The 27,603-nt window shown below is 42.5% G+C and overlaps 1 protein-coding gene across 4 annotated transcripts in view; it reads left to right on the top strand.

Annotated features, from left to right (window-relative positions):
* CUBN (cubilin) overlaps positions 1-21,179 on the top strand; it is a 281,074-nt gene extending 259,895 nt beyond the window's left edge. For all 4 annotated transcript variants that reach the window (XM_043478782.1, XM_043478781.1, XM_043478780.1 and 1 more), the window contains 7 exons: positions 7,958-8,120; positions 8,484-8,689; positions 10,339-10,486; positions 11,397-11,578; positions 14,669-14,834; positions 16,982-17,217; positions 20,724-21,179. In XM_043478782.1, coding sequence (XP_043334717.1) covers positions 7,958-8,120; positions 8,484-8,689; positions 10,339-10,486; positions 11,397-11,578; positions 14,669-14,834; positions 16,982-17,217; positions 20,724-20,831 — 1,209 coding nt within the window. In that variant the 3' untranslated portion in view covers positions 20,832-21,179. The remainder of the gene's footprint in view (positions 1-7,957; positions 8,121-8,483; positions 8,690-10,338; positions 10,487-11,396; positions 11,579-14,668; positions 14,835-16,981; positions 17,218-20,723) is intronic.
* The last annotated feature ends 6,424 nt before the right edge of the window (positions 21,180-27,603 follow it).

Genomic DNA, 27,603 nt, shown 5'->3' with positions numbered 1-27,603 from the left:
CATTTGAGCACTTAATTATAGGAAAGAAAGAAAAGTCGCTTAGTCATGTCTGAGTCTTTGCAACCCCATGGACTGTAACCTACCAGGCTCCTCCATCCATGGGATTTTCCAGGCAAGACTACTGGAGTGGGTTGCCATTTCCTTCTCCAGGGGATCTTCCTGACCCAGGGATCGAACCTGGGTCTCCCACATTGTAGGCAGACGCTTTACTGTCTGAGCTACCAGGGCACTTAATTGTAGACTGTCTTATATTTTCACTGTGAAAAGCGCCATGCCCAGAAGACCAAAAGAATGTCAGTACTCTTAGAAGGAGGCCATGGTTTTGCAGGAATAAGTTTAATTTGGATGATGGCACGGCTGACAAGTGAAATTGCCCGGGGACAGAGAATGCCAGCGCTCCAGCAAGGGGGCAGCGACACAAATAGAGAGAAGGCAGCAGAGAGAGTTTCTCGAATCAGGAGAGATGCTTTCTTTGAGAGACAGCATGGCACTGAATAGCCAGGCTCCCGCTCAGCTCCACGAGAGGTCCAGGGTGAGACAGCTGGAAAGAACAGAAGAATCAGGATGAGAAACAGACAAGTCACAGAAAAATGTGCCAACCCGTAATAATGCAGTTATCCCTCAAGTCAAGGGAGAAAAGGCTTTTACCAAGGATGGATGGTCAGTACTATTAAATTGTAAATTAGAGGCCAGGAAAGGTTAAGATAAAGAAAAACTCATTAGATTGGATGACAACCATTTAAATAAAGTATTGGGACAGAAGCCAGATCAGAAGGAATACATGAAAGACTACAGATAACAAGAAATGTCAGTTCGGGGTGAATTCTTCCTGTCTGGAATGAGACCAGAGTGGCCAGAGCAGCAATGAGCTGATGTTCAGGGCTGTTTGAGCGCTAATTTTACCAAAGGATAAATACATTTTCAGGGCAGGTAATATGGACTCAAACCCAACTTTGCCACCTGACAAATTTCCTAATGTCCCTGATTCTCATCACTCCATCTGTTGAAAAATGAACAAACAAAATCACACAGTTGTACCTGTCTTGCAAGACTGTCGTGAGGATAAAAGATAAGGTATGTTAGAGTATTTAGCACTGTGCCTGTCATATAATTTGTAAATAAATTTATTTCTTTTTTTCTCATTTTGGGTGACTCTACATGGCCATGAAGGCTGTAGGATCTCCTTATCTTAAAATATTATGAATAATTGATTTACATATACATTATTATGAATGTAAATACATGGGGGATGTTTAGAATGTGGTTGTGCCAGGAGGAGGCTGACTGGATTTAGTCTCGAGGTATGTTTCTATGTGTGATTTGATAATACAATTAAAAGAACTATTGGAAGCTCCCTGACAGTCCACTGGTTAGGACTCTGCTCTCACTGCTCAGGGCCCAGGTTCAATCCCTGGTTGGAGAACTAACTAAAATCCCACAGGCTGTATGGGGTGGCAAAAAATTTTTTTAAATTAAAAGAACTATTAATTTTAGAGATGTTTTCAAGCTATTTAGGACAGACATAACAATACTGAAAACAAGGAGTTATTATCTGGCTTCAATATAAAATGCCCTTTCTTTTTTAAAAGAAATTCTGCTCAGATCTACTTTTGTTTTCCTTTTTGGGAAAGCAGTTTCCCTCAATTGGCACTGTTTCCAGTTTATATGAATCTGGCAGATCACAGGACAGTTCTTGGAATGTGAGGCCTGGAGGTACCTTTATTAAAGAGATTCACTGTGATAAATGGGACACTGGGCTCATTTTAGACTGTTTCTTAGAGATTCTAATCAAATCAGTTTTTAGAAAAGTTAATTTAATTCTGTAGGTAGATATTTAAGTGAAAACATGCCAAATCCATTATTCATTTGTAATTATATCATTATTGTTTTGAAAGGGTTGACTTGGAAAGTTACTAACATAACTGCAGTAGGGGACTTCCCGGCAGTCCAGTGGTCAGGAATTTGGGCTTTCACCACCGAGGGCCTGGGTCATGGAACTAAGATCCTGCAAGCCACCCAGGATGGCTAAGAAAAACAACTACAACAGTAGTAACAACAAAAAGATAACTGCAATAAGTAGAGAATTATGTTATTTCACTGAGTGGTTCCTGTTGAAATTGACATCACATCCATTCCCTGAAGAGTCACGTGGCATGATTATGTGTTGGGCATTGTGCCTGGCACTTGAGGTGTGAGAATCAGAGATAAGCTTCCTCGTGGAACTGTAAGTGGATGAGACTAATAACATGGCAAAGCCAATAAATGTGATCAACACAGAAAAATAGAGCAAAACAACCGAAGTATGAGCGCTGTTACTCCAGGGTTCAGAAAGACATTCTAGATGGGGTGGCTGAGCTGAATTTCAGAGAAACAGCACAAAAGCAGGTTTCCAGTGGGTGATTGGTTATCACAGAGAAGTGGGTGAAGAGGGGCAGCAAGCTGCATGGTGACTGCCCTGCTTCTGAACCCCAGCCTATTCCTCAGTTAAGTCATTCCTTTGTGGAGAGCAGTGAGTGACACAGCAAAGCGGACTCAGCTTTGTGACCATAACTGACATTCCTTTGCTAGGAAACATGGAACTGGAAAAGGAGGGGCTTCTTTCTAATACTGCCCAGCTTCTTCTCAATGCAGTCAGTGCCCCTTGGAAAAACCAGTCTTGTCTAATGATCCTTTGACCATCTGAAGTGAAAGCTCATCTGTGCCATAGCCTAGCCATGTATATAATTTCAATTTACAATTATGCTAAAAGCTTTGAAAAGGAGAAATAAAAGGAAAACCCATAAAATAGTGTGTGTATCAACATGCAAATGCTCTGACATGACTATGCTAAGTCACTTGATTAAGTACTAAAATCCTTCCTATGTATGGAATCATAACAAATGCATACATAGAAATTTGGACTGGTATGAGTACATAGGCTCTATTTGCAACTTAAAAGGTAATAGCAGTACCTATCCACAATATGAATTTCCAAAATTCAAATCAAATAGTTCTAAATAAAACAAACTACAGTCTTCCCTCAATGTATATAATAATTGCCTTCTTGGAAACTTGGTTCTTACTAAAGCAGTGCAAAATATTTTTGTGTTTACATGCAGAATGAGCTTAGGTTCTGGGATCAAATGATTTTAAACAGTTTTCTTGCACACGTGTCTGGCAGGACATTCATAGGTATGTGGGATATCTAAATCTTCACTGTGCACACCTGTCCTGTGAATTTTGCTGGAATTCTGCAGTTGCCTTCTAAACACTAAGTGCCAGTTTCAGCCTCAGACCACGATGAGCCAAAAGCACCACACTTTTGCAAAACACTCCCTAGGAGATGGTACTATTCTCATGGAAAACCTTTGTCTTAACCCACTGGGCTCAGCCATCAGTCTGTGATCAGCCATGGGAGGAAGGGGCGGTCCAGTTTTGGGGAGAAGGTCAGTAATTAGGGAGGCGTCTGGTCGCCATCCTTATAAGATAGCACCTACTATCCATTCATTCATTCAATGAATGTTAATTTGAGTACTTACTATATTCCCAACACTGCCATAAGCACTGGAAAAGAGCCTGAGATTACATAATAATCATATTAGTAATATTATTGATTTTATATAATAATACCACTTTTGTTGTTATATTAAAAACGCCTGCATTTAGAGCTGATTCTCTTCATTGCTCCTTTGCAAGCTTTTCTAGAGCCTGGACCAAGCTCTAGAGCCAAGGCATACAGCACCAGGCCTGGCACACAGCACCAAGAATAAAAACGCTTGTTGATATGAACATGATTTTATACAGGCAGCGATAGTTATAATAAAAACCTAGAACCACTAGGACCAAGATAACATTTTCCCCAAAAGATTCTATAAAGTATCCGAGTTCAACCCCAAACCTAAAAATTTACTCTCTACTCTCATTCTCATTCCAAATTATACCCAGGCCTGTTGTCCAGCAGACTCTGTCAGAAGTTTCACAGTAAGATCAAAGAATTCATGGAGATACTCTGAGATGCTACATAGAGAGTCTTCAAATAAGACTATTAAAATTCCCGTTATCACATTCCCAGGAAAATGTTCAGAGACAAAGTCCTAAGAAAACTGATGTCTAAAATTATGAAAAAGAAAATGAAAGTGTTAATTGCTCAGTTGTGTGTCCAACTCTTTGCGACCCCATGGACTGTAGCCCACCAGGCTCCTCTGTCCATGGAATTCTTCAGGCAAGAATACTGGAGTGGGTTGCCATTCCCTTCTCCAGAGGATCTTCTTGACCCAAGGATCGAACTCGGATCTCCTGTATTGCAGGCAGATTCTTTAGCATCTGAGCCACCAGGGAAAATTACGAAGTTGAATTTAAAAAGAATTAAAGCCCAATATCAAAGCCTCTTGCCCTCATGCATTAAAAATTCATAGAAGTTAAAACACCCAAATTCCCTTCCCTACTTTCTTTAGCTGCTCTAATCAGGGAGGATCTGGCAGTAGCTATCATCAGAAGTTATCTTCCACCAGATTATGTTCCTTCGGGGTCATAAATAGATTCTAACCTGCACCACCGTGAAAGAGGTTTAAAAGCTGAGAAAATACGGAATTCCTCTCAGCACTTCTCTCCATCCACAAGACTTAGAACTTAATTCAAGCTCCAGGTCTAGGCAGGTATGGCAATGACGTGTGCTCCCAGAATGCACTGCGCAGCTGCTGGTGATGGCGCGGGGCGTCAGGGCGGTCCTCCGGGTGCCATTGCTGACCTCGTCCAAGTAAGAGTCCCCATCTGCAGTCCTGCATCTGCACGGTGCACTTCCTGCAAGCCTCTACAGAGCCGCCCTGCCAAGTTCACGGTGGAGACGTGGCATCGCTAGGGATGGGAGAGCAGGGAACAAACCCTGGCCTGGCCTACACAGGAGTCCAGAAGCCTCTATCATCTGTCCTATTTCAGCTCCATTAGGAGAAATCTTACTGAGGCAGTGAGCGAAGTAATGCGAACAGCAGCTCAAGGCTGGGCATGGTTGTACAGGCAGTCCTCTACGTACGGACCTTCAAATTGTGGACTTTCAAAGATGAGCCAGTGTGTGCCAGCCCCTGTATGCCACTGCTGTACTACATAAACCTCATACAGTACCAAACTACATAGCTGATTGTATTAATTGGGTACCTCGGCGAACTTTGTTGGTTTTAACGAACAAATTGGACTTAACAGACGCACTCTTGGAATGGAACTCGATTGTATGTTGGAGACTTCCTGTAATTTCTTTCCATCACCTTGCCCACTTATCCATTTAAAACCCAAATCAGATCTTACAACTCCTGTAGGAGATACAAAGCTTTTCCCATGAAGCATATGAAGCATCAGTCTTGTCCCAGTGAACTCCCCGGCCCCACGTCTATTCTCTCACCTAATCTCCAGGCCGGTGGGTCACAGGGCGGGGAGGTGTTGAAGCAAGTCAGGCCTTTTGTCTTTCTGTGGCCTTCCACACCTTGATGCATCTGCCTGGGGTACTCTTCCAGTTTTCTCGGTCTGGAAGGGCTCTACTCACAGTTCAGGCGTCTGTGTGGGGTCTGTCCTGACTCAGTCATGTGAGTTCCCCTCATACACTGCACTTTTCTCCTATAGCACTTATATTTTCTCTATTTTATGTATAATTCACACACACACACATATATTTAATTTATGAACCTCTTCTCATTAGTCTGAGTCAAATTAGTGTCTTAAAGGTATGGGAAGTGCTTATGCATCCTTGTATAAACAGAACCTAGCTCGGAGGCCTGGCACACAGCACCAAGAATAAAAACGCTTGTTGATATGAACATGATTTTATACAGGCAGCGATGGTTATAATAAAAACCTAACTTGTTTACCAGAAAAAGTACGTTGCCTAAAACTTGGCAAATCTGCTCTTCTGTAAAATGAGGGGATTAGATAACTCAGCCCCCGAGTCTCTTTCAGCTCTAAAATCTAAAATGTTATTAAAATCATGTTCAAGAAGAGACACAGTGCCCTCTAGTGGGAAATTTATTTTTGTGTTTATTTTGACAAGACTGTTTTTAACCATTTCTGTTTGATGTATTCCCAGAATTTTAAAATAATGTCAGGGATCATGGTAATGCTGAGGCTTAATAGCACACCATGGTTCTGTTATCAGTTCCATGTTTGAATCCGCACACAGATATTTGTTTTAGCAGTGCAATAGGGATTACTCAGATGGAGAATACTTTCTTCTAGTGATGTGTTTGAAAGAAATACAAACACTCACAATTTCAACATTTGCTGAAGGCTCCTGTGCCTGGGGATTTTTCTGGATGCCAGTGACATATAGGGAATAGACAGAGGTCCCCTCGCCCACCCAGGGGTTTATATGCTTCATGGGGGAGAGACCAGAAGAAGTAAATAAGCAATAAACAAGGTAGGTCTTGTTATAGTTAGAAAAGAGAGCAGGAAGATACTGGGCGAGTGCCCCCTAGGTAGGGTTGGGCTCTGAGGGGGTGGCATCTGAGCAGAGACCCCATGATGACGAGTGGGCCATCCAAGGGCTGAGGAGAGAGCTCCCGGCAGGAGGAGCAGCTCAGAGAGACTTGCCAGGGGATGGAGGAGTTACAGGGAGACCTGGGTTCGATCCTTGGGTCGGGAAGATCCCTGAAAAAGGGCATGGCAACCCACTCCAATTTTCTTGCCTGGAGAATCCCCGTGGACAGAGGAGCCTGGTGGACTCCAGTCCATAGTGTCACAAGGAGTCAGACACGACTGAGTGACTCAGCGCAGCATAACTCAGAGGCATGGGCAAGCATGACGAGCAGCCCAGGCCAGACCAGAGGGGGCTGGCAGACCATGCTAAAGAGGGTGGGTTTAACTGAAGATGCAGTGAGATCCCTGGGGACATTGCAGGCCAAGCAGGATCTTTGCCTGTTCTAAGCTTACAGATGTTCAGGCAGCTTGGGGGAGAAAGCTCTGTGGGGTCAGGGCTATGAGAAATGTTACAACAGTATAGATGGAGGACCACTGTGGGAGCACCGGAGATGGAGCCCTTGGGATAGGGGTTGAAGGTGGAGCAGAATAGGTGGGGGTTCAGAAGGAGACAGGGCAGTTGAGGATGGCGGAGGTGCTAGGCTTGAGCCATTAACTGACACCAAGATGACTTGGGGGGCTTCCCTGGTGGCCCAGTGGTTAAGACTTCAGCTTCCAATGCAGGTGGTGCAGGTTAGATCCCCGGTGGGGAAACTGAGATCTCACATGGGGGAGGGGAGTGGTCAGGGAAGTCTACTGCGTCAGTGATGTTTGAGTAAAGACCTAAAAGAACAGAGGGGAATGAAGCCACGTGAATAAACAGGAGAACATTGCAGGCAAAGGAAACAGCAGATACAATAGCAAGGATGCGGAGCACCTGTTTCACTCCAGGAGCAGAGCAAACACAGTGGGGGCAATTAAGTTGGCAAAGTCCAGGAGCGGGAGTGGGAGCAGGTTCCATCGGGCCTCGGAGGTCCTAGTAACGGCTTTGAGTGGATGGGGAGGACTTAGGAGAGTTCTTAGCAGAGCAGCAACCTGGTCTGACTAACACTTAAACTATGTCCTCTGGCTGGTGATTTGAAAACAGACGGTAGAGGGTCAAGAGCAGGACCGGGGGCATCCGTGGGAAGATGCGATGAGAATCAGGCAAGAGGTCGCAATGGTTTGGACCTGCGCCGTTAGTGAGGACAGAGGTGAAGGTGGTGATGGGTTTGTGGCTCTAATGGCACTTTATTTTTTAAATCAAATATGACTTTCCCAATGAGAAAAAAATTTTAGGCCATCATACTAGATTTTTACTGAAAATCATTGTAGCGTAATTGATTCAATAACAATTCAGTTCCTAAATTAAAACCAGCATTAAGAACATTAGTGTAAGATTCTTAACTAATGACCTCTTGTAACTTCATGTGCATTTTAGTGTAAAATATGCAACTTCTTTGTGACTAATGGATAACTAATGAGCTGTTTTTCTTTTCAGTTATATGATGGGGACAGTGAAAATGCCAACTTGGCTGGAACATTCTGTGGTTCCACCGTACCTGCCCCCTTTATCTCTTCTGGAAACTTCCTTACAGTTCAATTTGTCAGTGACCTGAGTTTAGAAAGAGAAGGATTTAATGCTACATATACCATCATGGACAGTGAGTAAACTGAGACATTTTTACATGTTATGAAACACATGTGTATTTATGCACTCAAAATAATGATTATATCTATACTCAATGTTAATTACTAACCTCAATGTTAATTACTAAACTCAATGTTAATTACTATCTAAGCTCAATGTCAGTTACTAAACACCCTATTAATTACTTTGTGTTTAATCCATGGTACAAATTTGGTACAATTCTTAGTCAAGAATGTATAATGTAAATCCTTACTAGAATGATATAAATACAGTTCCTTTGGGTTGGAAGAACAAGGAAAATAGAATTTTAAATATTACATGTGTGATGAGTTACAAGTAAAATGTCTTCTAAGTTGTTTCTTATTTCCCATCTCAGTGCCTTGTGGCGGAACATTTAATGCAACTCGGAGCCCACAAAGTATTTCGTCACCCAATTCATCAGACCCAGATGCCCCCCTTGCCACCTGTACTTGGGTCATTGAAGCTCCCCTACGTCAGCAGGTCGAGATAACTGTGTGGGCATTTCAACTGCACTCTCAAGACTGCAACCAGAACTACTTAGAGTTTCAGGACCCACTGGAGGTAACAGGTGTATGAATGACAGTAACATCTATAACCTTTCCATCAGAATTTACAAAAACATTTGAAGTAATGAGGGCATGACTGGATAAGTTCTCGAAGTTACTTCCAGCCTCATGTGCTTTTTAGCCTTTTATGACACCCTCTGTTTATAGGCATTAAGAAACCTGAACTTGGTCTGTAGGTCATGTGCCTACTTAACTTCTGGGTGTCTTGGCAAAAGTGCCTGGCCCTGAAGTAGAGAACAGACCTGTGGACACGGAGAGGGAAGGAGAAGGTGGGATGAACTGAGAGAGCAGCTCTGACATATATACTTCACCATGTGTGAAATAGATAGCTGGTGGGAACCTGCCGTATAGCACAGGGAGCTCAGCTCTGTGCTCTGGAGTGACCTAGAGGGGTGGGATGGGGGAGTGGGAGGGAGGCTCAGGTAGGTAGGGACATAGGTATCCTTATGGCTGATTCACATTGTTGACCTGGAGAAGGGCCTGGCAACGCACTGCAGTATTCTTGACTGGAGAATTCCATGGATAGAGGAGCCTGAGGGCTACAGTCTGTGGGGTCGCAAAGAGTTGGACACGACTGAGCAAGTAACATGCACACACACACTGTTGTACAGTGGGAACCAACACATCACTGTAAAGCAATTGTCCTCCAATTAAAAATAAACTAAAACAAAACAGTGCCTGCTCTTGTGCCCCACTCGCAGAGACTGATTCCCCTATTAACCTTAATTTTAAAAAAACTTTTCATTTTGTATTGGAGTATGGCCGATTAACAAGGTTGTGATAGTTTCAGGCCATTAGCTGAAATTTTTGATGTGCATCTCTGGGGTTCTGCCTACAATGCTCCAGGCAGAAGCACTTCTATAGTCAGCAGGATCTGTGTGTAGAACAAATTGGAGGGTTCGGTTAAGAAGCCACTTGGTACCAGTCTAGGGGAACTATTTTCATGGTTTGAAAAATAGAGAAAAGTTGTTTTGTTTTTTAAAAAAATGGATCAGTCTGAATTGCTCATGGGGTAAGGTGTTGAAGAGATTGTTGACCATAAAAGTGTGATGGTCACAGAATACCTGAGGATTTGAGCATCAGCATTATGTGACTAGGTGGTTGACCTAAAGAGAATGATGAGATTAGAGTGTAGGAATCCTGAACTGAGGATGCGGCCTGGTGGAGGCACTTGGGAATACGTGGAATGTCTTGCTGCAGTTTGAGGAACAACTCATACACTGCAAGTTTGCTAAAGGGTGGTGAGAGAGGGCCAGGAACAGTGTTGGTTAGTCATAGGGGTTTCCAAACAATGGAGATGCCCCAGTTGAACTGTAATGAGCTCCAGCAGCCGGGGTGAGCTCTGACAACAGCATAGCCCTTAGAGAGGAATTGGAGTGAGGGGGACGGTCCTATTTTCAGTAGGCAGATGGCTGCCCTGTGGTTTCAGCAGAAACCTCTCCATCTCTCACCCACCCCTCGGATGTGAGACATCTGTCAATTCCATGGCCAAGGTGACATCTTACTGCAGAGTGCTTTAAAGTCTATAATTAGTCTCTGTGGTTGAATATTTAAACTGCATTTTTATATGCAGTTTAATTTCTGCTGTGGCCTATTCTCTTTTGAAACTAAACCTACTGACCCTTGGCTTCCATTTCATTTCAGAGTAATGGAAACCCAGGAATTCGCTTCTGCAGTGGAAATGTGTCAGCTGTGCCCACGTTTTACTCCTCTACGAGCACCGCAGTCATCGTTTTCAAATCAGAAGTTTTCAATATAAACTCTAGAGTGGGTTTTACCTATCAGATTGCAGGTGAGCTTGGGGATTTAATCTTTTATTCAGAAAAACTGACATTATTACAATTACTGCTAGAGTTGACTCCTGTGAATAAGTTAAGGTTTGTTGACACAAACCATACCCACATGAAATAAGAAGCCGCTTTACCAGAAGCCTAGCCCCATTTAGTGGATGATTAAAGCTGGCTTCTGAGGAGTTAAAGCAAATGAAATACTAATTAAAATGTTGAGAATGCAGGGTATTAAGTTCATGTTGTTAATTAAAAAATATACCAGTTACTATGTTAATTATGCTCTTAACCACATAGAGAAATCACTATGTGTTAGAAAATTACTTTGGGAAAATCAAGGAGCCTTGAAAGAGTTACTTGTTCACTGTCACCGAGAAATTGATTTCCAGAGAACACTTTATGTAATGTTCGTTTCAAGCTTGATTAAAACCAAAGCTGCCTTTGATTAAAACAAACAAAAACACTCAGGGTGTTTTTACCAAAAATGGCCAAAAGCTATCATTTGCCAGTTGTATCAGAACGAACAGTTCATCCAAGTATTTGAGGAAACATCCTCATACAAAACTCTGTCTTGGAGGTAGAGTCTGTATGTCCAGAGTCTAAATGTCAGCCAACGCCACCTCTGGGTCATCAGAAAAGTGCAGAGAGTGCTAGAATGTTCGTCTTCATAGGAGAGTCTTCATATTTCACATTTCACACTAGGGTGTTTTATGTTAAGACACTGCATGTGTTTGCCCAGCACGCTGTCTACCTCAGGTCTTGGGTTCTCAGTCATCTCAGAGGTAAATGGAGGAGCTAGATTAGCTTTTTTCTGAAGTTTGCTCCTATTTAATAATCTACCTGAATTATTCCTGTCAAGTTGAAGGAGCACTATTGGGATGCATACATTAATTACGTTACTGTCTTTCCTCTAAGATTGCAATCGGGAATATAAGAAGGCATTTGGCAACCTGCGGAGTCCTGGCTGGCCAAGTGACTATACCAGTGACGTGGACTGCACAACCGTGCTCACAGCCCCCCACAACCACACCATCTCCCTCTTCTTTCACTCATTTGGCCTCGAGGACTCAAGTGGCTGCACACACGACTTCTTGGAGGTAACACACGTCTGAATATCATGTAGATGAGTTATGTAAAAGATGCTGGGTCCCTGAAGATTGGTCACCTTTTCCTCTGCTACTGCTAATCATATTCCTTCCTCATTTCATTAAATTGTTCATCATCCCTTCATCCCCTAAATACCAACCATCTCCAGGATCCAGACACGGGAAATCCAGGAGGGAACAAGACATAGTCAGGGTTCCCCGGAGGCTCACAAGCCCTGGGAAAGACAAGACAGAAAGTAGTCTGCTCTTGTTGACCACAGCTAGCAAGGTTAGGGGCACTTAACCCATCTGGGGGCAGAGAAGGCATCTTGAAGGCACTAATGTGTGCCTTGAGACTGGAAGGACCAGGGGGAGGTCAAGTGCAAAGTGCTATGTTTGGAGATGGATGATGGGTCTGACTTGATAAGAAATGATACTGAATAGTTTACCTGATTTCCCTGCTGGCCGCAGCATGTTTGGGGCCTCTCCAGTGTTCTCTCCGGAGAGTGTCTCCTTGACCGCCTGTTTGGCAGACATAAGATGAATGCTCTGCTTCCTCCTCCTCCTCTGAAGCACCTTTGCTATTTGCCTGTCCTCCCCCACCCACCCCACCCTCCTTCCCCCCAAACACACCGAGAGAGAACCCTCCCTTGTCTGGAGCTCAGCACCTATATTTTGCTATAAAAACTGTAGCGTTCTCTCCCATGTCCTTTGCAGACTCTGTTGGAAATGTATTCATTCTTAGGAAGTAAACTGAGGTGCTGGGTAAGACTCATACATACAAAGATGCTGAATCCCTCTGTGAATTGAATTCACACCTAAATCTTAACCCGAGAGTCCCTAAGTCGTCTATGTTTCACGTAGATTCATGCGAATCTCTGGCAAGGTTTCCGAAAAGTTGGTTTGTTCCCCTACACCTGTTATGGAGTTTTATTATCCTGGAAAGCGCCCCCCCCCTCCTTCCCATAGAATTCATCTAAGTCCTTGGTTAAAGACTATTCTCAACCTAGAGTGTAAAAGTTCTCAGAGGAAGCGTATGCCTTTTCATGGGGAACCTTAGCCATGGTAGAAACTGGGAGGACATGGATATAGCGGGGAGGAGATGAGAGGACAGACTTGTTGGCATCAATCAGGTTGTTTAACTCAGCCCTACATACGTACCCACCATGGAGGCTGAACAGTTCCATGGAGCATAAAGCAGAAGTGAGAGGGTGGAGTGAGACACAGAAAAAGGATGAACCATCCAGACAGTTCAGAGTCACAGTGCAGCTACTCCTGGTTCACATCAAGCCTGAGTTGACCCTTAGTGACTAGAGTGAGCTCTGCTGTTTGCCTCTGGATGCTGGGAAGCAAGGGAGACTCCAGCCGCTGTGCCTTAACCCATAGAAACGGGTCTGAGACTTCCCATCCAATAAGCAAAGATGGGAAACTGCAGCTCAGGCCTGCAAAGCCCAGCTGTTTTTGGTTTTCAGCGGGAAGATTCTGGCACAGTTTTACTGCAGCCTCAGCATTCCATTCATGTTAACGATGATGAGAATGGAAATTTATCAGTGAAGATTCTGAATGTATTATACCCCTCGAAGGCCAAGCTCTCGACCCCATTTGAAATCTGCCTTTGCCTTCAGCAACCCTTTCAGGCTCATTTGCACTCCCAGAGATGCTCTCTGCTCTCCTTGTCCCACTCCTCCTATATGGAGAGAAATGAAAAGGACATTTCACTGGCATATTCCATGAGAATGAATATCCCGCTCCTTCTCTTAGAGAATCAGCTTTCTAAAGAGGATCCAGAGGGAAAAGACCCATGTCCAGACTGGAGTAGGGCAGTTGAACTTCTGTCTGCTGACTGTGAACTGCCTGCTCTACCCATAGCAAGGCTACTTTGTATAAACACTTAGCAGAATAATCCAGAAAGGCATTTTTCTCTCCTACTGGCTACTCTGTAGACCTAAAAGGAGTCTCTCCAGGGACTTCCCTTGTGGTCTAGTGGTTAGGACTCAATGCTTTCACTGCTGGGGCCCAGCTTTTATCCCTGGTTGGGGAAGTAAGATCCACCACAAGTCTCATGGTAAAACAAACAAACAAAAAAGCCGGGCTGGGGGTTATCTCCTGAGCAACATAACCTGACCAGACTACCTACCACACCTCTGAAGACATTCTGTGACTTAAGACAACCAACAATTAACCACATGTTAAACTATGGGATTATAAAGGGAACAGAGGCACTTTCAGGATTTTAAATGGGTATCAACTCAATAAAGTCAGCATCCATCCAGGAGGGGTTGGATCCAGCTCTACACTCCTGGATCATGTGTCTTCATAGCCCTCAAGAGTCCTCCAAGTGGGGCTGGTTGTGAATGTGTAGCGGGACCCAGGCTGGAGGGCAGAATTTGACTGAATTCACAGTGTGGTTACCACACTCACACGCCAGCTCATTTCCTGTTTTCACGTGTGTCTACACCGTGCAATGATTTTTTTTTTTTTTAGAAATCTATTCAGCTTCACAGTGTATTTTTAAAATATATCTAAACAGTCAGAAATTTTATAGATTGTTTTAATTATGTCCTTTTCCCATATAGAAATTCATTTTGTTTTGACTTTATCACACTTTGTATGTTGTTTTTTCATGGCCCCATTATAGTCAAGCCATTTTCAAGGAGGGATAAAAGCATAACTACAGTATGATGAATGGAGTACAACAGAGTTAACTGGAAACAATGCAGATAATATTTTTCTCCCCACATCTTTTTAAAGTTCACTTTAACTACATTCTTTGAAGCATCTCGCCAAAAACTAAGATATAACTAGTTTGTTATACAGCAATCAACTAGTTGGTTATATCAGCAGAAACATGCTTTCGTGTTTTAACTGCTGGAGATGAATACATATTTCTGAATCCAAGTGTAAATAGTTTTTGATCTACAAATTGCATGTTTCTCTCCTTTGCAAATGAAGGTGACGTCTGAGTGTAAGTATATACAAAAAGACAAAGTTTTTCTCACAAAAGTTATTCAAATAGTCTCATGTCTTAATGTAGAGCAATGATAGATCAGAAGAGAAGGTACTATATGTTTAAGTGTCATCATTAATGCTACATTTTTAAAGGTCAGAAACGGAAGTGAGAGCAGTTCGCCATTACTGGGCACATATTGTGGGACTCTGCTGCCAAATCCCATTTTCTCCCAGAATCATGAACTATACCTTCGATTTAAGAGTGATGGTGCAACTTCCGGTCGTGGATATGAAATTATCTGGACCTCTTCACCCTCCGGTAAGACACTGGCACTTTGTCAGGGCAAGTAACGCAGCCGAGAAAAACATACAGTGTCTCATAGAAAAGACAGTTAAAGGGACCTCATCTTTCTCCCCAGTCTGTGTACTTGATCATTTTCTGTTAAAAATAGAGATTTTTTTTTTAATGATGAAATTATAGATTTTAAAAATTCTACTTGTATTTGTTATTTCTCTAAAGAATATATATCTAAGTATGAGGCACAGATAAGGTATAAAGATTTTTGTAATTAGTTTATAAATTTTGATTTTGTCATGTTTTTAAAATTTTATGTATTTATTTATTTATCCATTTATTTCTGACTGTGCTGGGTATTTGTTACTAAGAGGGCTTTTCTCTAGTTGTGGAGAGCGGAGGCCACTCTTCACTGCGGTGTGTGGGCTTCTCATTGGGGTGCTGTCTCTTGTTGTGAAGCATGGGCTCTAGGGCGCAGGCTTCGGTAGTTGTGGTAGGTGGGCGCAGTAGTTGAAGCTCCTGGGCTCTAGAGCAGAGGCTCAATCGTTGTGGTGCATGGGCTTAAGGCATGTGGGATTTCCCAGACCAGGGAGTGAACCTGTGTCTCCTGCACTGAGCCGCCAGGGAAGCCGATTTTTGTCATATTTTAAACTTTTGGTTTGATCATCAAGGTGTACTTCTCTGAAAATTAAATAAAAGTTTGCCAAGATGTTACGGTCACATACTCGAGTACACGTAAGCAGCTGTGTTCCTTTGAGGCCCTCTCATTTCTGGACAGTCCTGGAGATTAATGGCTCTTACAGGGCAGTAAGCACCTTCCCTCAGTTTGGGTTGGCTGTTTACTGATGAGTGAAGGAAATTTAAGTCATGTCAATACATTTAACTCAAGAAAGAAGAAATACTTTTATGAAATGTCCCCGAGTATATCTAAAAACTTTCAAAATAAGAATGTGGAAACGATTCGTTTAAATATCCCGAGGGGACCACAAAAGGATTCTATCAAGACAATTGTGGATAATGACTTCTTGGTACCTGCACAAAAGTAAAAGATGATCCCTATGCCCTAATTTTACAGATAAGGAAATAAAACACCCAAATGATGAGTTGCCTTAAACGCACAGTTCAGACTGTGGCAGAGGCAGGCCCAAACCTCCACTGGTCCGAAACCCAGCTCTGTGCTCTTTAATTATGCTCTACAGTTTCTTCCTGTGTGCAGGGTATCTGGATGCCCATGCCATCTGGTCTAAAGCATGATAGATTTCCTGTGCAAACTGACAAAATGAAAAAATTAACACCGATACTTAAAAAGCTTTGGCTTTTTTTTAGGGGGTGGGGGGGAACTACCCTGGTGGTCCAGCGGTTAAGACTTTTTGCGTCCACTGCAGGAGATGTGGGTTCAGTCCCTGGTCAGGGAACTAAGACCCCCACATGTCACACAACTTGGCCAATAAAAAAGAAAAAAGAAAATAAACTTTGACTTTTGAAGCATATCAGTCTTGGAGCTGTCAGTTCTATGCCTGGTAAAGTCACTTTTATAATAATTACTGCCTCAATGAACATGAGTTTGAGCAAACTCTGGGGGATGGTGAAGGACAGGGAAGCCTGGCGTGCTGCAGTCCATGGGGTCACAAAGAGTCAGACACAACTGAGAAACTGAATAAACAACAACAAATTACTGCCAAAACCTAAAATAAAATGCCTCTTTCTGTGATCCTGCCCCAGAATTTCCCTTTTAATTTTACTTCACCCACATCATCACCAAGTTACTGCCTATGAATCAAAGTACTCAAGGTCAATCCAAGTACCTATACCACCAAAGTACCCAAGATTGCCTTCACTCTCTCCTACAGTTACTTTATCAAGGTCTTGGTTTTCCCATTGCGTTCTCAGCTCACTATTTTCAGAAAACAGACCTGGAGGAAGTCGTTCCTAAGCGGTGATCTGCAGGGAAAGGAATATATGGTGGAGGTGGGGGTGGAGTGGGGGAGGTGGTGAGAGAGGAGGAGGATGTAGCCCACAAAGGCACAGGAAAGGGGTTTCTGCCTCCACTTTTCCTGCAGGGAGTCTCAGCACCTTAAGAAAGTAAGTGTCGCGTTGGCTTAAGTGCAGTAAAGCACAGTGGATGGTTTCTGCTTGACTGAATCCAACTTCACGCTGCTGTTTCCTGGCAGGCTGTGGTGGGACTCTTTATGGAGACAGCGGCTCGGTCACCAGCCCTGGCTATCCGGGCACTTACCCAAACAATACTCACTGTGAATGGGCCATCCTTGCTCCTGCTGGAAGACCGGTCACCATCAGCTTTTACTTTATCAGCATCGACGATCCCGGAGAATGTGTCCAGAACTACCTCCTGCTTTATGATGGACCTGATGCTAATTCTCCATCCTCTGGGCCCTATTGTGGGGCAGTGAGTAGAACCAGCTTTTAAAAACTCCAATTGTCATTTTTAAATAATTAAAGTAGCTTTAAAGGGCATGTTTAAAGGCAGACACATGCAATCACAGAGCACAACATACTTTTATTACAAATTCAGTTTTCTGACCTTCCTGTTTATTTGGGGAGCACGAGTGCCACCTAGTGGACTTTTCATTAAATTAACAATGCTGGTTTAGTCTCTGTCATGTCCGACTTTAGCCCACCAGGCTCCTCTGTCCATGGGATTTGCCAGGCAAGAATACTGGAGTGGGTTGCCATTTTCTCCTCCAGGGGATCTTCCTGACCCAGGGATCAAACCCAGGTCTCCTACATTTACCAACCCAGCCACCGGTATTATTAACTGTTACCAAACTTTACTGTGCATCAAAATCATGTAGGCAGTTATTTAGCATCACAGACTTCCAGTCTCCACTCAGCCTATAGAATCAAAGTTTCTGGGGGAGCAGCTGTGGCCCACTGCTTTGTGGAAGTTGCATGTGTGGTTTAAAGGCACTGTCCAGGGTTGCCCATCCATGTTATTTCTGCATGACTAAAATTATAGTCTTATCTCTGTACCTGCAGGGGATCAGTCCCATGACACCCCCCGCCCCCCCACAGATACCACATTCTCAGGTGCTCAGATCCCTTATAAAAACTGGCCTAGTGAGTACAGTCCGTCCCCTGTATGTGTGGATTCTTTGTCCACAGGTTCTGTATCTGTTGGATCCTGTGGTTGGTTGAATCCACGATGTGGAACCTGTCCTTACAGAGGGCTGACTGTATAGAAATTTTGGATGCCTGGCTCCATTCCATTTACCGCTTGCTGAAAATTGTGGGAACTCTTTGAAGAAATTCACAGGGATATTAACAGTTGTCCTGGGGACTGAGAGTTTGTTTTTGTAAATCTCAGATCTACCCTGAGCCCTACAGTAGATTCTGATGTTGACTCAACATTGCTGCATCCTCCCTCACTGCCTTTTGTTTTATGTGCAAGTGGATGGATGTTTCCAGAGCTTCCGTGTGAGGGACACATGACTACTGATGAGAAGTTAGCAGCTTCTTACTGTTTTGCTCTTTGCTCATTTATGCTTTCTGATCAAACTGACAGAGATTTGCCTCTGCTGGAAATCTAGAGTTTTTAGAATATAACTTATGGTTTATAAAATTGATAAATGGTATTATCAAAAATGTTTTTTAAAAAAACCCCACTTTTGTAAAACCCTGAGAATTCTTCCATATATTATTCTAAACACATTTGGGGAATATATTTCCATACACACATAGTTTATCCTATTTTGTGGTTTGGTTTTTTTCCACTGACTGATACATCATTAACATCTTAACCATATCATTAGGCAAAGTGGTCTATCATATTTAATCACTGGGTGGTATTCTGTTGCATGGGTGCAGCCTAATTTCTGGAATGAGGCTCCTCTGGTTTATAAACACATCAATAAACTCTCTGGTAGCTCTGTCCCTATACACAGAGCTAATTATTGAGGGAGAAATTTGGGTCACTTGACTAGTGGATACTGCCTTGCAGTTATTCACAGGGGCCCACAGAAAAGAGATCCTAGTAAATGAGTCACATGTCAGATTTAGAAGCTAACTAGGCCTAACACATTTAGTTGAGGTTTGTAGGAATTCCCCAGTGGTCTAGTGATTAGGATTCAGTGCTTTCACTGCCATGGCCCAGGTTCGGTCCCTGCTGGGAAAGTAAGATCCCACAAACTGCACTGTGCAGCCAAAAAAAAAAAAAAAAGAAAGAGATAAAGAAATCTGTGAAAATTTCAAAAAGAGATTATTTTCACAATATCGTTACTTTATGTCTGTATGACTTTTTTTTTTTTGGTTTTCAGTGACTTTCAAATATGCAATCCCATTTGATCCCTGGACTTTGCAGATAAAAGAAAACTGAGGCACTGAGAAAGATTACTGCCATTTAAACCAATGTCACATTAAATTCAAGTCTATAATTAGATATGTCTCCTTTTCTTAACTATTGATGTTTGTAGTATTTTCCCAGTTTTAAATTTTCTTTAGTAAATTTAGACCTAGTTTCCAGAGTAATTGTTTTATTTTTTAAAGATACCATTGATTTATTTAGTGTATTAAGTCCAACAGGGTCAGTGTATTTACAGAAAAACAGTGGGAGTCCCTCCTTGGATAGCTAATCATACAATCATTGGAAAATGTTTTCTTTATGATAATTGTCATTGCTCACCAGCATCTGAGTTACAGAATCTGAACATCTAGAAGCATGAAAGAATGACAGGAAAGTAAGGAGGAGTTTAAATTTTTTTAAAGAGAAGGAGTTTAAAATTTTTGTTATCTGCTCATACTAGTTTGTCAGCACAGAATAACAAGTAGAAATCTGGGAGCAGGTTGAAATGGAAAGAAAAAATGTGTGCACACAGCAATTGTACCATATCGCGTATCCCTTGGTATCTCTTTTTAGGAGAAAGAATTCCTGTACTGTGCTCACCTGAATAATTTACTGTCTTGGAAATAAGTCTGGTTGTGTGTGTGTGTGTGTGTGTGTGTGTGTGTGTGTGTGTGTGTGTTTTGATGACTCTGGGTAGGACTGAGGCAGGGGACCTGAGCAGAACCAGAGGAGCAGGGCCCCAAACTGCAACCTTGACCCTGTGTGATGTGCTTTGCTTCTGTACGTGTTACTGACTTATTTCCTACCTCACCTCTCCCATTAGGATGTCAGCTTCATGAGAGCAGGGCTTTTTGCATGTTTGGTTCATTTTTTATATCCCTAGTGCTAATAACTGGAAAAGGAAAGAGACCAATGTATCCACTCTTTCCGCACACACACACACACACAGATACACATATAGAACTGTTCCCCTTTTGTGTGTTTGGTTCATTTTTTATATCCCTAGTGCTAATAATTGGAGAAGGAAAGAGACCCAGATGCACACACACACAAAACTGTTTCCCACAAAAGGATATGAAAATCATCCCCCAAAGGAAAGTACAGGTGTTGGTGAAGGGAGTAATATACTTTATTCAGATGTTCATTTTAGTTGCAGACATAAATTGTGTTTCCCATCAGAAAAATGAAAATTTCAATAAGAACTTGAATTGGAAATTGAAAGTTTAATGTCAGTTTTATTGAGATGCAATTCACATACCATAGAAATCATCTACTTAAAGGGTAAAATTCAATAATTTTTAGTCAGTTCCCAGAGCCATGAAGCTGTTGTCACCATGCTTGATTTCAGAACATTTTTGTTACTCCAGAAGGAAACCCTGTATCCATTAGCAGTCACTCCCCATTGCTCCTTACCTCCCACCCCCAGCAATATTCCTGTGTAAAGTCTCTACATTAATGCTTGGCAAGATCACTTCTAGACACATATGCAGGTTTACTGAAAATTCTAGAAGGCTTCTTTATGTTGTACTTCTTTACTACATCTGACATTTCTGGGAAAATGTTCAAATTTGTGAAATATATAATTTGTTACCTTTTTTTTTTTTCAATTTTAGGACACTGATATAGCTCCCTTTGTGGCCTCATCACATCGTGTCTTCATAAAATTTCACGCGGAGTATGCAACCCGACCATCAGCGCTCCGGTTAACTTGGGCCAGCTAGCCCAGTGAAGCCTGGTCTGCCCAGCACCTTGGATTTTCCGCAGGGGTTGGACCCTCCGGCCTCACGCTGGACAGGATACCTGACCCTCTGCCTGTGCCACTGAGAATAATCTGAACTTTTATGTGTTTCATCAAAGTACACGTGGAATCAACATTTGTACTTATTTTTTGAATGTAGAACATAGCTTCTTTTAATCTACTATTTTGAGCTGAAAATTTCTAGAATCCCTTAAAAGGTTGGAAATGATTATGGCCTGTGTGCTGTACATTTTCAGAAGTTAATTAAATAGAAGTATGGTTTTCTCTGTGAATGTCAAATTGGGGATGATAAACGTTACTGAAATCTCAACAGTAGTGCTGCATGTTTTTTTTTTTAAACTCACTGAAATTTGTCTTTCACTGTAGGTCTGTGTAAAACTTCAAGTTGAATAGTTCCATTTTGACAAAGTGTATGCCTCATTCAGGATAGCAACTCCGGAGCCAAGTTGCCTGCATCTGAATTTTAGCCTTTCCAGCAACTTCCTTAACTCTCTGGGCCAGTTTCCCTATGTGCCACTGTTGTCTATTTGGAGTTTAACTACATGAGATGTGAAGTTATACCTAGTTAGGCATGCTTTGATCAAGTATTCTGCTACTTTAAATCCGGAGACATTAGGTTAAATATACAAAGTTAAGTCTTACGAAGAACATGGGACCAAATGAAAAAGATGTTATCAAATGTGTTACTTCATCTTCCTCTGCTACTCAAACACCAGGGGAATGATACCTGCACAGACTACAGAGCCATCTAAATGAGATAGTCTCACCTTAGCTCTATCATGGGTGAATACATCAACTTTGTGGATGACTCTCTATTGGAAAGAATGGTGAACATGATGAAGAGACCATCAAACCCAAGTTCTTGACAAAGCTGGAACAATGGACTGAAACTCTTGAGACAAAGTTTGATGGGAATAGATACAAGATTTAGCTTTTTTATCTAAAAATGAATCACAGAGGTACAGAATATGGAGAAAGTTAACAATAACCTATGAAATAGTAGTTTTATCTGAAAGCAAGATTAGCATATGCAGCTGTCAAACAGTAAGAGATGATTGGATCTGTGATTGCACCATTAGCATAACGGTGTCTACAAAAGTCATTTTTAAAGAGTTATTTCTAGGAGGCATGTAAGCATATTCAGAAAGTGCATCTACCAAGCAAAGACAACATAGTCAATCTTAGTATGTAATTTTTAAACTAAAAACAGGAAATAAGAATATTTTCTCCCATTCTGTAGGCAATAAATGGAATCCAAAAACAACAACGATGACAACAACATAATATAAAATGAATGGGCTTGAAGAGTGGATGAGGGGCAGTCTTACTTGGAAGTAAATGGAGCTCAGGAGTCAGGGGAGCCAGGCTTCCACCCACCATGTGATCTTTTCCCCTCTTCTCGTCTGTCTCCCTAAAGAGCTGGACCTTAGTGGGAAGAACTGAGCACCTGCCTTTTGGTCTTCAAGGTTAAGTTAGCCATCACCAGACAGAGTCACCCTCATCTGACCTTCAGGGAACTGCCTGGGATAAGTCAGCCAGAGGCCACCACAGGCCAGGGATCTCCTGGCACTTCAGGCACCTGTGAAGGAAACCCCAGGGATGGATGTGCCAATGTTAGTTTGGGGCTGGATGATGGCTGGGTTACTTGTTCTACTTGTCATCATCTCCTAAATTTCAACTCTATTTTATTAGTCAAAGGAACTTGTTAAAAATCCACCACATGCTCTTCAAGGGAGTAGTAACATAATGAATTTTATTAAGAAAAAGGAGAACTCACATCAATAGCATTTGCTCTATGCCAGGCATCCTTCTCTCATCACTCATGGAAATCTAAGAACAATCACCTCCATTTTACAGTTGAGGAAAACGAGGTATGAAAAAGTTTGTAAAACCTAGAGATGGAATGGTGATTTTAACCTCAGCAACCACCCAAGAAAGTGCCTCCCATCCAGCCAGAAGGATTAACTGTGAACGTATTAAGTATGACAGCCTGACTATCTTCATAGATCCAGTGACATTATTAAAAAATATGGCCTGAAAATTTTTTGCTGCAATTGTTGTTATTTTAGTAAAAATGTAGAGATTATACTGAGTCAAAGATAGTGTTAAAAGAAGAAAATGTTTTACTTATTGAGACTTCAAATCACTCCATGTCTACAATTTAACGGGACAGTTATTGGAAGAAAAATGGTATGATAATTTTTGGATATTAATGAGAAATTGGCTTTTCAAATTTTAACTTCGTACCTTTATATGTTTCTTTGTAAGTACTTTGTTATAAACACGGTTTAGAGACTACAAAAGGCATTGAAAAAATAATTTATTTATTTTTGGCTGTTCTGGTTCTTCGTTGCTGTGTGGGCTTTTCTCTAATTGAGGTGCGTGGGGGCTACTCTTTAGTTGCATTCTCATTGTGGCGACTTCTCTTGTTGCGGAGTGCAGGCTCTGTTACAGCACCAACTCAATAGCTGTGGCGTATGGCCTTAGTTGCTCTGAGGCGTGTATGATCATCCCAGACCAGGGATTGAACCTATGACTCCTGCGTTGGCAGGCAGATTCTTTAGCACTGAGCCACCAAGGAAGCCCCTACAAAAGGCATTTTCAAAATGAATGATTTATATAATAATTTACTTGAATTTCACCCATTGTTTTTGTAGTCCGGAATGCTGATATCGAGCAGGAACCTGTGGGGCGGCCTTTCTGTGTGTTGGGTGTTTCCTGATTACAGAAAATAGGCTTTAATCAGCCTCCATGACCTTCCCTGTGTTCGAAGGAGCAGGTTCAAATAGTTGCTAATTAGGGAAGAGAGGGATGTGGAGACTCTCTGTCAAGAGACAGTCAAGGAACTGTCAAGAAACAATAGTGTAGCCCTGGTCCACCGGGTGGGAGAAATTAGTGGTAAGCTGCCCATGAGCACGTGAACCCCAGACTGCTTGGAACCAGAAGGTTGATGACGCTGACTCCCACTTACCTCACCACCAGCCAATTAAGAGAATGTCCGGGAGCAGATCACACCCTCTTTGAACCATTCCTATTCCTCACTACACCCTCTAGGTTGGGACAATTGATTTTTTTTAAAATTACTTAATTTATTTGAATTGGAGGATAATTACTCTACAATATTGTGGTGGTTTTTGCCATACACTGACATGAATCAGCCATGGGTGCACATGTGGGACACAGTTTTGAGGGCATTAGCCTGCTCTTCTCCCTTCTGCCTGGCAAAGCAGTAAAGCTTTTCTACTTCACCCAAAACTCTGTCTCCAAGAATTAATTTGGTGTCGGGGTACAGAGGCCGGATTCAGCTTCAGTACCTTGGGGAACCAGGCATCGCCCTTGATTGTCCTTGACTGACCCACTCTGGGGGCTCGAAGGCAGGGGTAGGACATTCCCCCCAAAGGAGAATGAAGCACAGACTTTGTGTAAGCATGGTGCGCTTGGCAGTGACACTGCAGGGGCGATTTCAGCTCTGATAAATACTTTTCCTTGCAGGGATAGCTACCTAATTTGCAGCGCCCCTGGTTTAAAAAGTGTTAAACATCTCAAGCTGGTGACATCAGAACAAGAAACTAACTGTGGGGCCTGTTTAAGCCTGGAGTTTTCTGTCACTGTGTACAGTTTGCATATCCAGGAAGCCGGTCCTGTTTCCATGTTATGAAAATCTGGAACTTAGGGACATATTTCATTAAGAATTGTACTGGTGAAAAGTGAAAAGAATGGAAGAAGGTTATAAGGGAGTGAAAATGAATTTCTGGGAAATTGGAAGTGAATGCGAACATGGGGAAGCAGCCTTGTGAGGACCATCTTCTAACCTATGAAGAAATTTAACAAATAGCCCAGGAAAATTAATGATGACCTAAGAGGGAAACAAATACAAATCAACAATAGAGGAGGAAGTACAGCACAACAGCTAGTTAGAAAAATCAGCTCAGGTTTCATGCTTAAATACAAAAGGAAAACCAGGAGTCAGCAGAGGAAAAGTTACAGCAGCCGGAATGGGAAAGAACTAGAAAAACTAACAAAAAGTGGGACATGAGGAAACAATTTAGTAAATAGAAGAAAGGTTTAAAAATTGCTGTCCTCAGAGATATTTGAGAAGAGTGTGCATTCATGAAATAAAAGCAGGGCACTATTAAACAAGGAGGGCTTAAGAAGCATATTTCATTAATAGTCAAAACAACTTTTAAAAATTTAATATCTTTACTTTTAAAAATTTAATATCTTTTAAAAAATTTAATATCTTTGCAAGATAAAATACAGAAAATCTTCCAGAATGTTAAGTTAAAAAAAAAAGTGTGTGTGTCTCTGTGTGTGTGTGTGTGGGGGGGGAGGGTGTTAAGTATATAAGTGGGAGAAAAAAACCCCAGCTACTGAAAACTGTCCTAGGAAGCTGCCATATGACGAAGATTTCCAAGAGTGATAAATCATAGAAAATGGTAGGAAATTTCAAAAGAATAACTGAAAACAATTTCCAGAGAGGAAGAGAGAAATGAATCATCCTCTGAAAACGACCCAATGAGCACTGAACAGATTAAACAAAAAAAGAGCTTCCATCAGAGAGATTACGGTTATGAATAATAAAAAGATCACAAGTGCTTCTCAAGGGAAAAAAATAGTTTACTGCAAAGATTTAAGGAGACGTTTCTGGGCATCAACATCGAAAGCAGAAGTCACTGGAACTATGCCATTGAGATTTAAGAGAAACTAATTTTGAACCTAGAATTCCATGCGGAGCGTGGGCAGAAAAAGGACATTTAAAACATGCAACTACTTAACATCTGTGCCTCTTATACATCCTTTTAGAGAAGGTTACTTGAGAGTAGCTACTCAGCAAGGTGCCTACGAGAAATGTCTGTTTAAACCCAGGAACCAAGTTTTAAAAAGTTACAATCTCTCAGCTGGAAGGACAAAAAATCAGTCCAAGTTATAGCAGTATATTAGTAGGTTCCTAAAGTCTTCAGGAAGAATCCATTGGATTTCAAACAGTGGAGAGTAATGAAAAGCTTAAGGTTACAAGAAGAAAAAAAAAAAACAAATTCTAGTTAAAAACAAAAAACAAAAACACAAAATTGTTCGAGGAAATCATCATTCAACAGAAAGCAAACTAAGCTATGATATAGCATAAGAACAGAGGGGTCACGTATCATGATTGCGACCTGGACGCCAGGGACACACACACCATCAGACAATTCTTGCTTTCAGGAGCTCAAAATATACCGCGAGGTACAACTGTGGGGAAAGGATTCAGGGCAGCAACTTCCAGTAAGTTAAAGAAACAGCACACTGAGAGAATATTGAGTTGTCACTTGCTGACCCAGCCTGAACCCCGGCCCAGACTTCCCTGATTCCGCCCACAGCACGCTGACTTCCATCTACAAATTGAGCCTGCGCACGCATCGGCTTCTTTAGGATCGGAAGCCTAACCTGGGGGGCGGGGCACTAACCACGGGTGGGGCGGAGTCTCCAGGCCGAACGGCATACCTGATTGGCTAGCCGCAGGGCACGCATTCTTTTATGGGCGGAGCCTCGCCCTGAGCCACGTCTAGTAAGCCGGTCTCCTAATTAGGGAAGGGCCGGGCGCGGGCGGGGCCTGGAGTTGCTAGCGGTCCGATGTGCGCCTGCGCGGAGTGCCGGGACAGGGCGTGTTCCTCGTTTGGGTGCTCGTTTTGCACCGACCGAGCGCATCTCTCGCCGGCCACCGGAGTGAGCCCTGCAGAAGCCTGTAGTTTGTGCCTATTAGGTGCAGCCCTCCGCAGTGAGTGTGTGTGTGTGGTTGCAGTTGTGTTTGCTTCTCCGCGGCAGGAATGGTGCTGGACCGTCCCCATTTCTCTGTCCCTCGCTCCCCACCCCCCATCCTTGTTCCCAGACCCTGCCCGCCGCTGCCCACTTCCCAAGACCTGGGGAAAGCTGGAGAGTGCCAGCCGGGGGCTCCCTCATTTCTCTCCCTGCACCCTTCTGGCCGTCGCCCACGTGCTTTGTTGTTGTTTGGTACAGGTCATGTCCAAGTCTCTGAAAAAGTTGGTGGAAGAGAGCCGGGAGAAGAACCAGCCGGAAGTGGACATGAGTGACCGGGGCATCTCTAACATGCTGGACGTCAACGGCCTGTGTAAGTTCTCCGGAGGGCCTTCCTCTCAGAGAGGGTGGACGGGTTTATCAGTTTAACAAGTAACTTCTCGTGGCGGTGCGAGACATTCTGATGGTCCACCCCACCTGGTGCTTGTAAAGGGCACTTGTCTAGGGCTTAGCTCAGAAAGCTTGCAATCAGATTTGTTCTCTCAGCTGGAAAACGGGCACGAGAGCCAGGTTAAGAATCACACGGACTTGTGGCTGCTGGATCTCATCATTTGTCCATGCTGATTGATTTCGGGTGGATTTTCCACAGTTTACTAAATAGCCACTTGGTTTTTTTTTTTGTTTTTTTTTTTAATAATTTTTATTGGAGCATGGCTGATTTATAATGTGCTGGTTTCTGCTGTATGGCAAAGTGATTCAGTTATACAGATACATACATCCACCCTTTCTTAGATTCTGTTCCCATATAAGTCATTATAGAGTACTGAATAGAGTTCTCTGTGCTATACAGTAGGTCCTTATTAGTTGTCTTGTACATAGTAGTGAGTATATGTCAAACCCCATCTCCTAGTTTTCCTCCCCTTCCCTCTTGGGGAAGTTTTCTACATCTGTGACTCTGCTTTGTAAATGGGTTCATTTGTATCTTTTTTTTCTTTTTAGAT

Source organism: Cervus canadensis, chromosome 10, assembly GCF_019320065.1.
Source record: "Cervus canadensis isolate Bull #8, Minnesota chromosome 10, ASM1932006v1, whole genome shotgun sequence".
Lineage (NCBI taxonomy): Eukaryota > Metazoa > Chordata > Mammalia > Artiodactyla > Cervidae > Cervus > Cervus canadensis.
The sequence above is the reverse complement of the archived record's forward strand: the minus strand, read 5'-3'. Positions and strand labels throughout refer to the sequence as shown.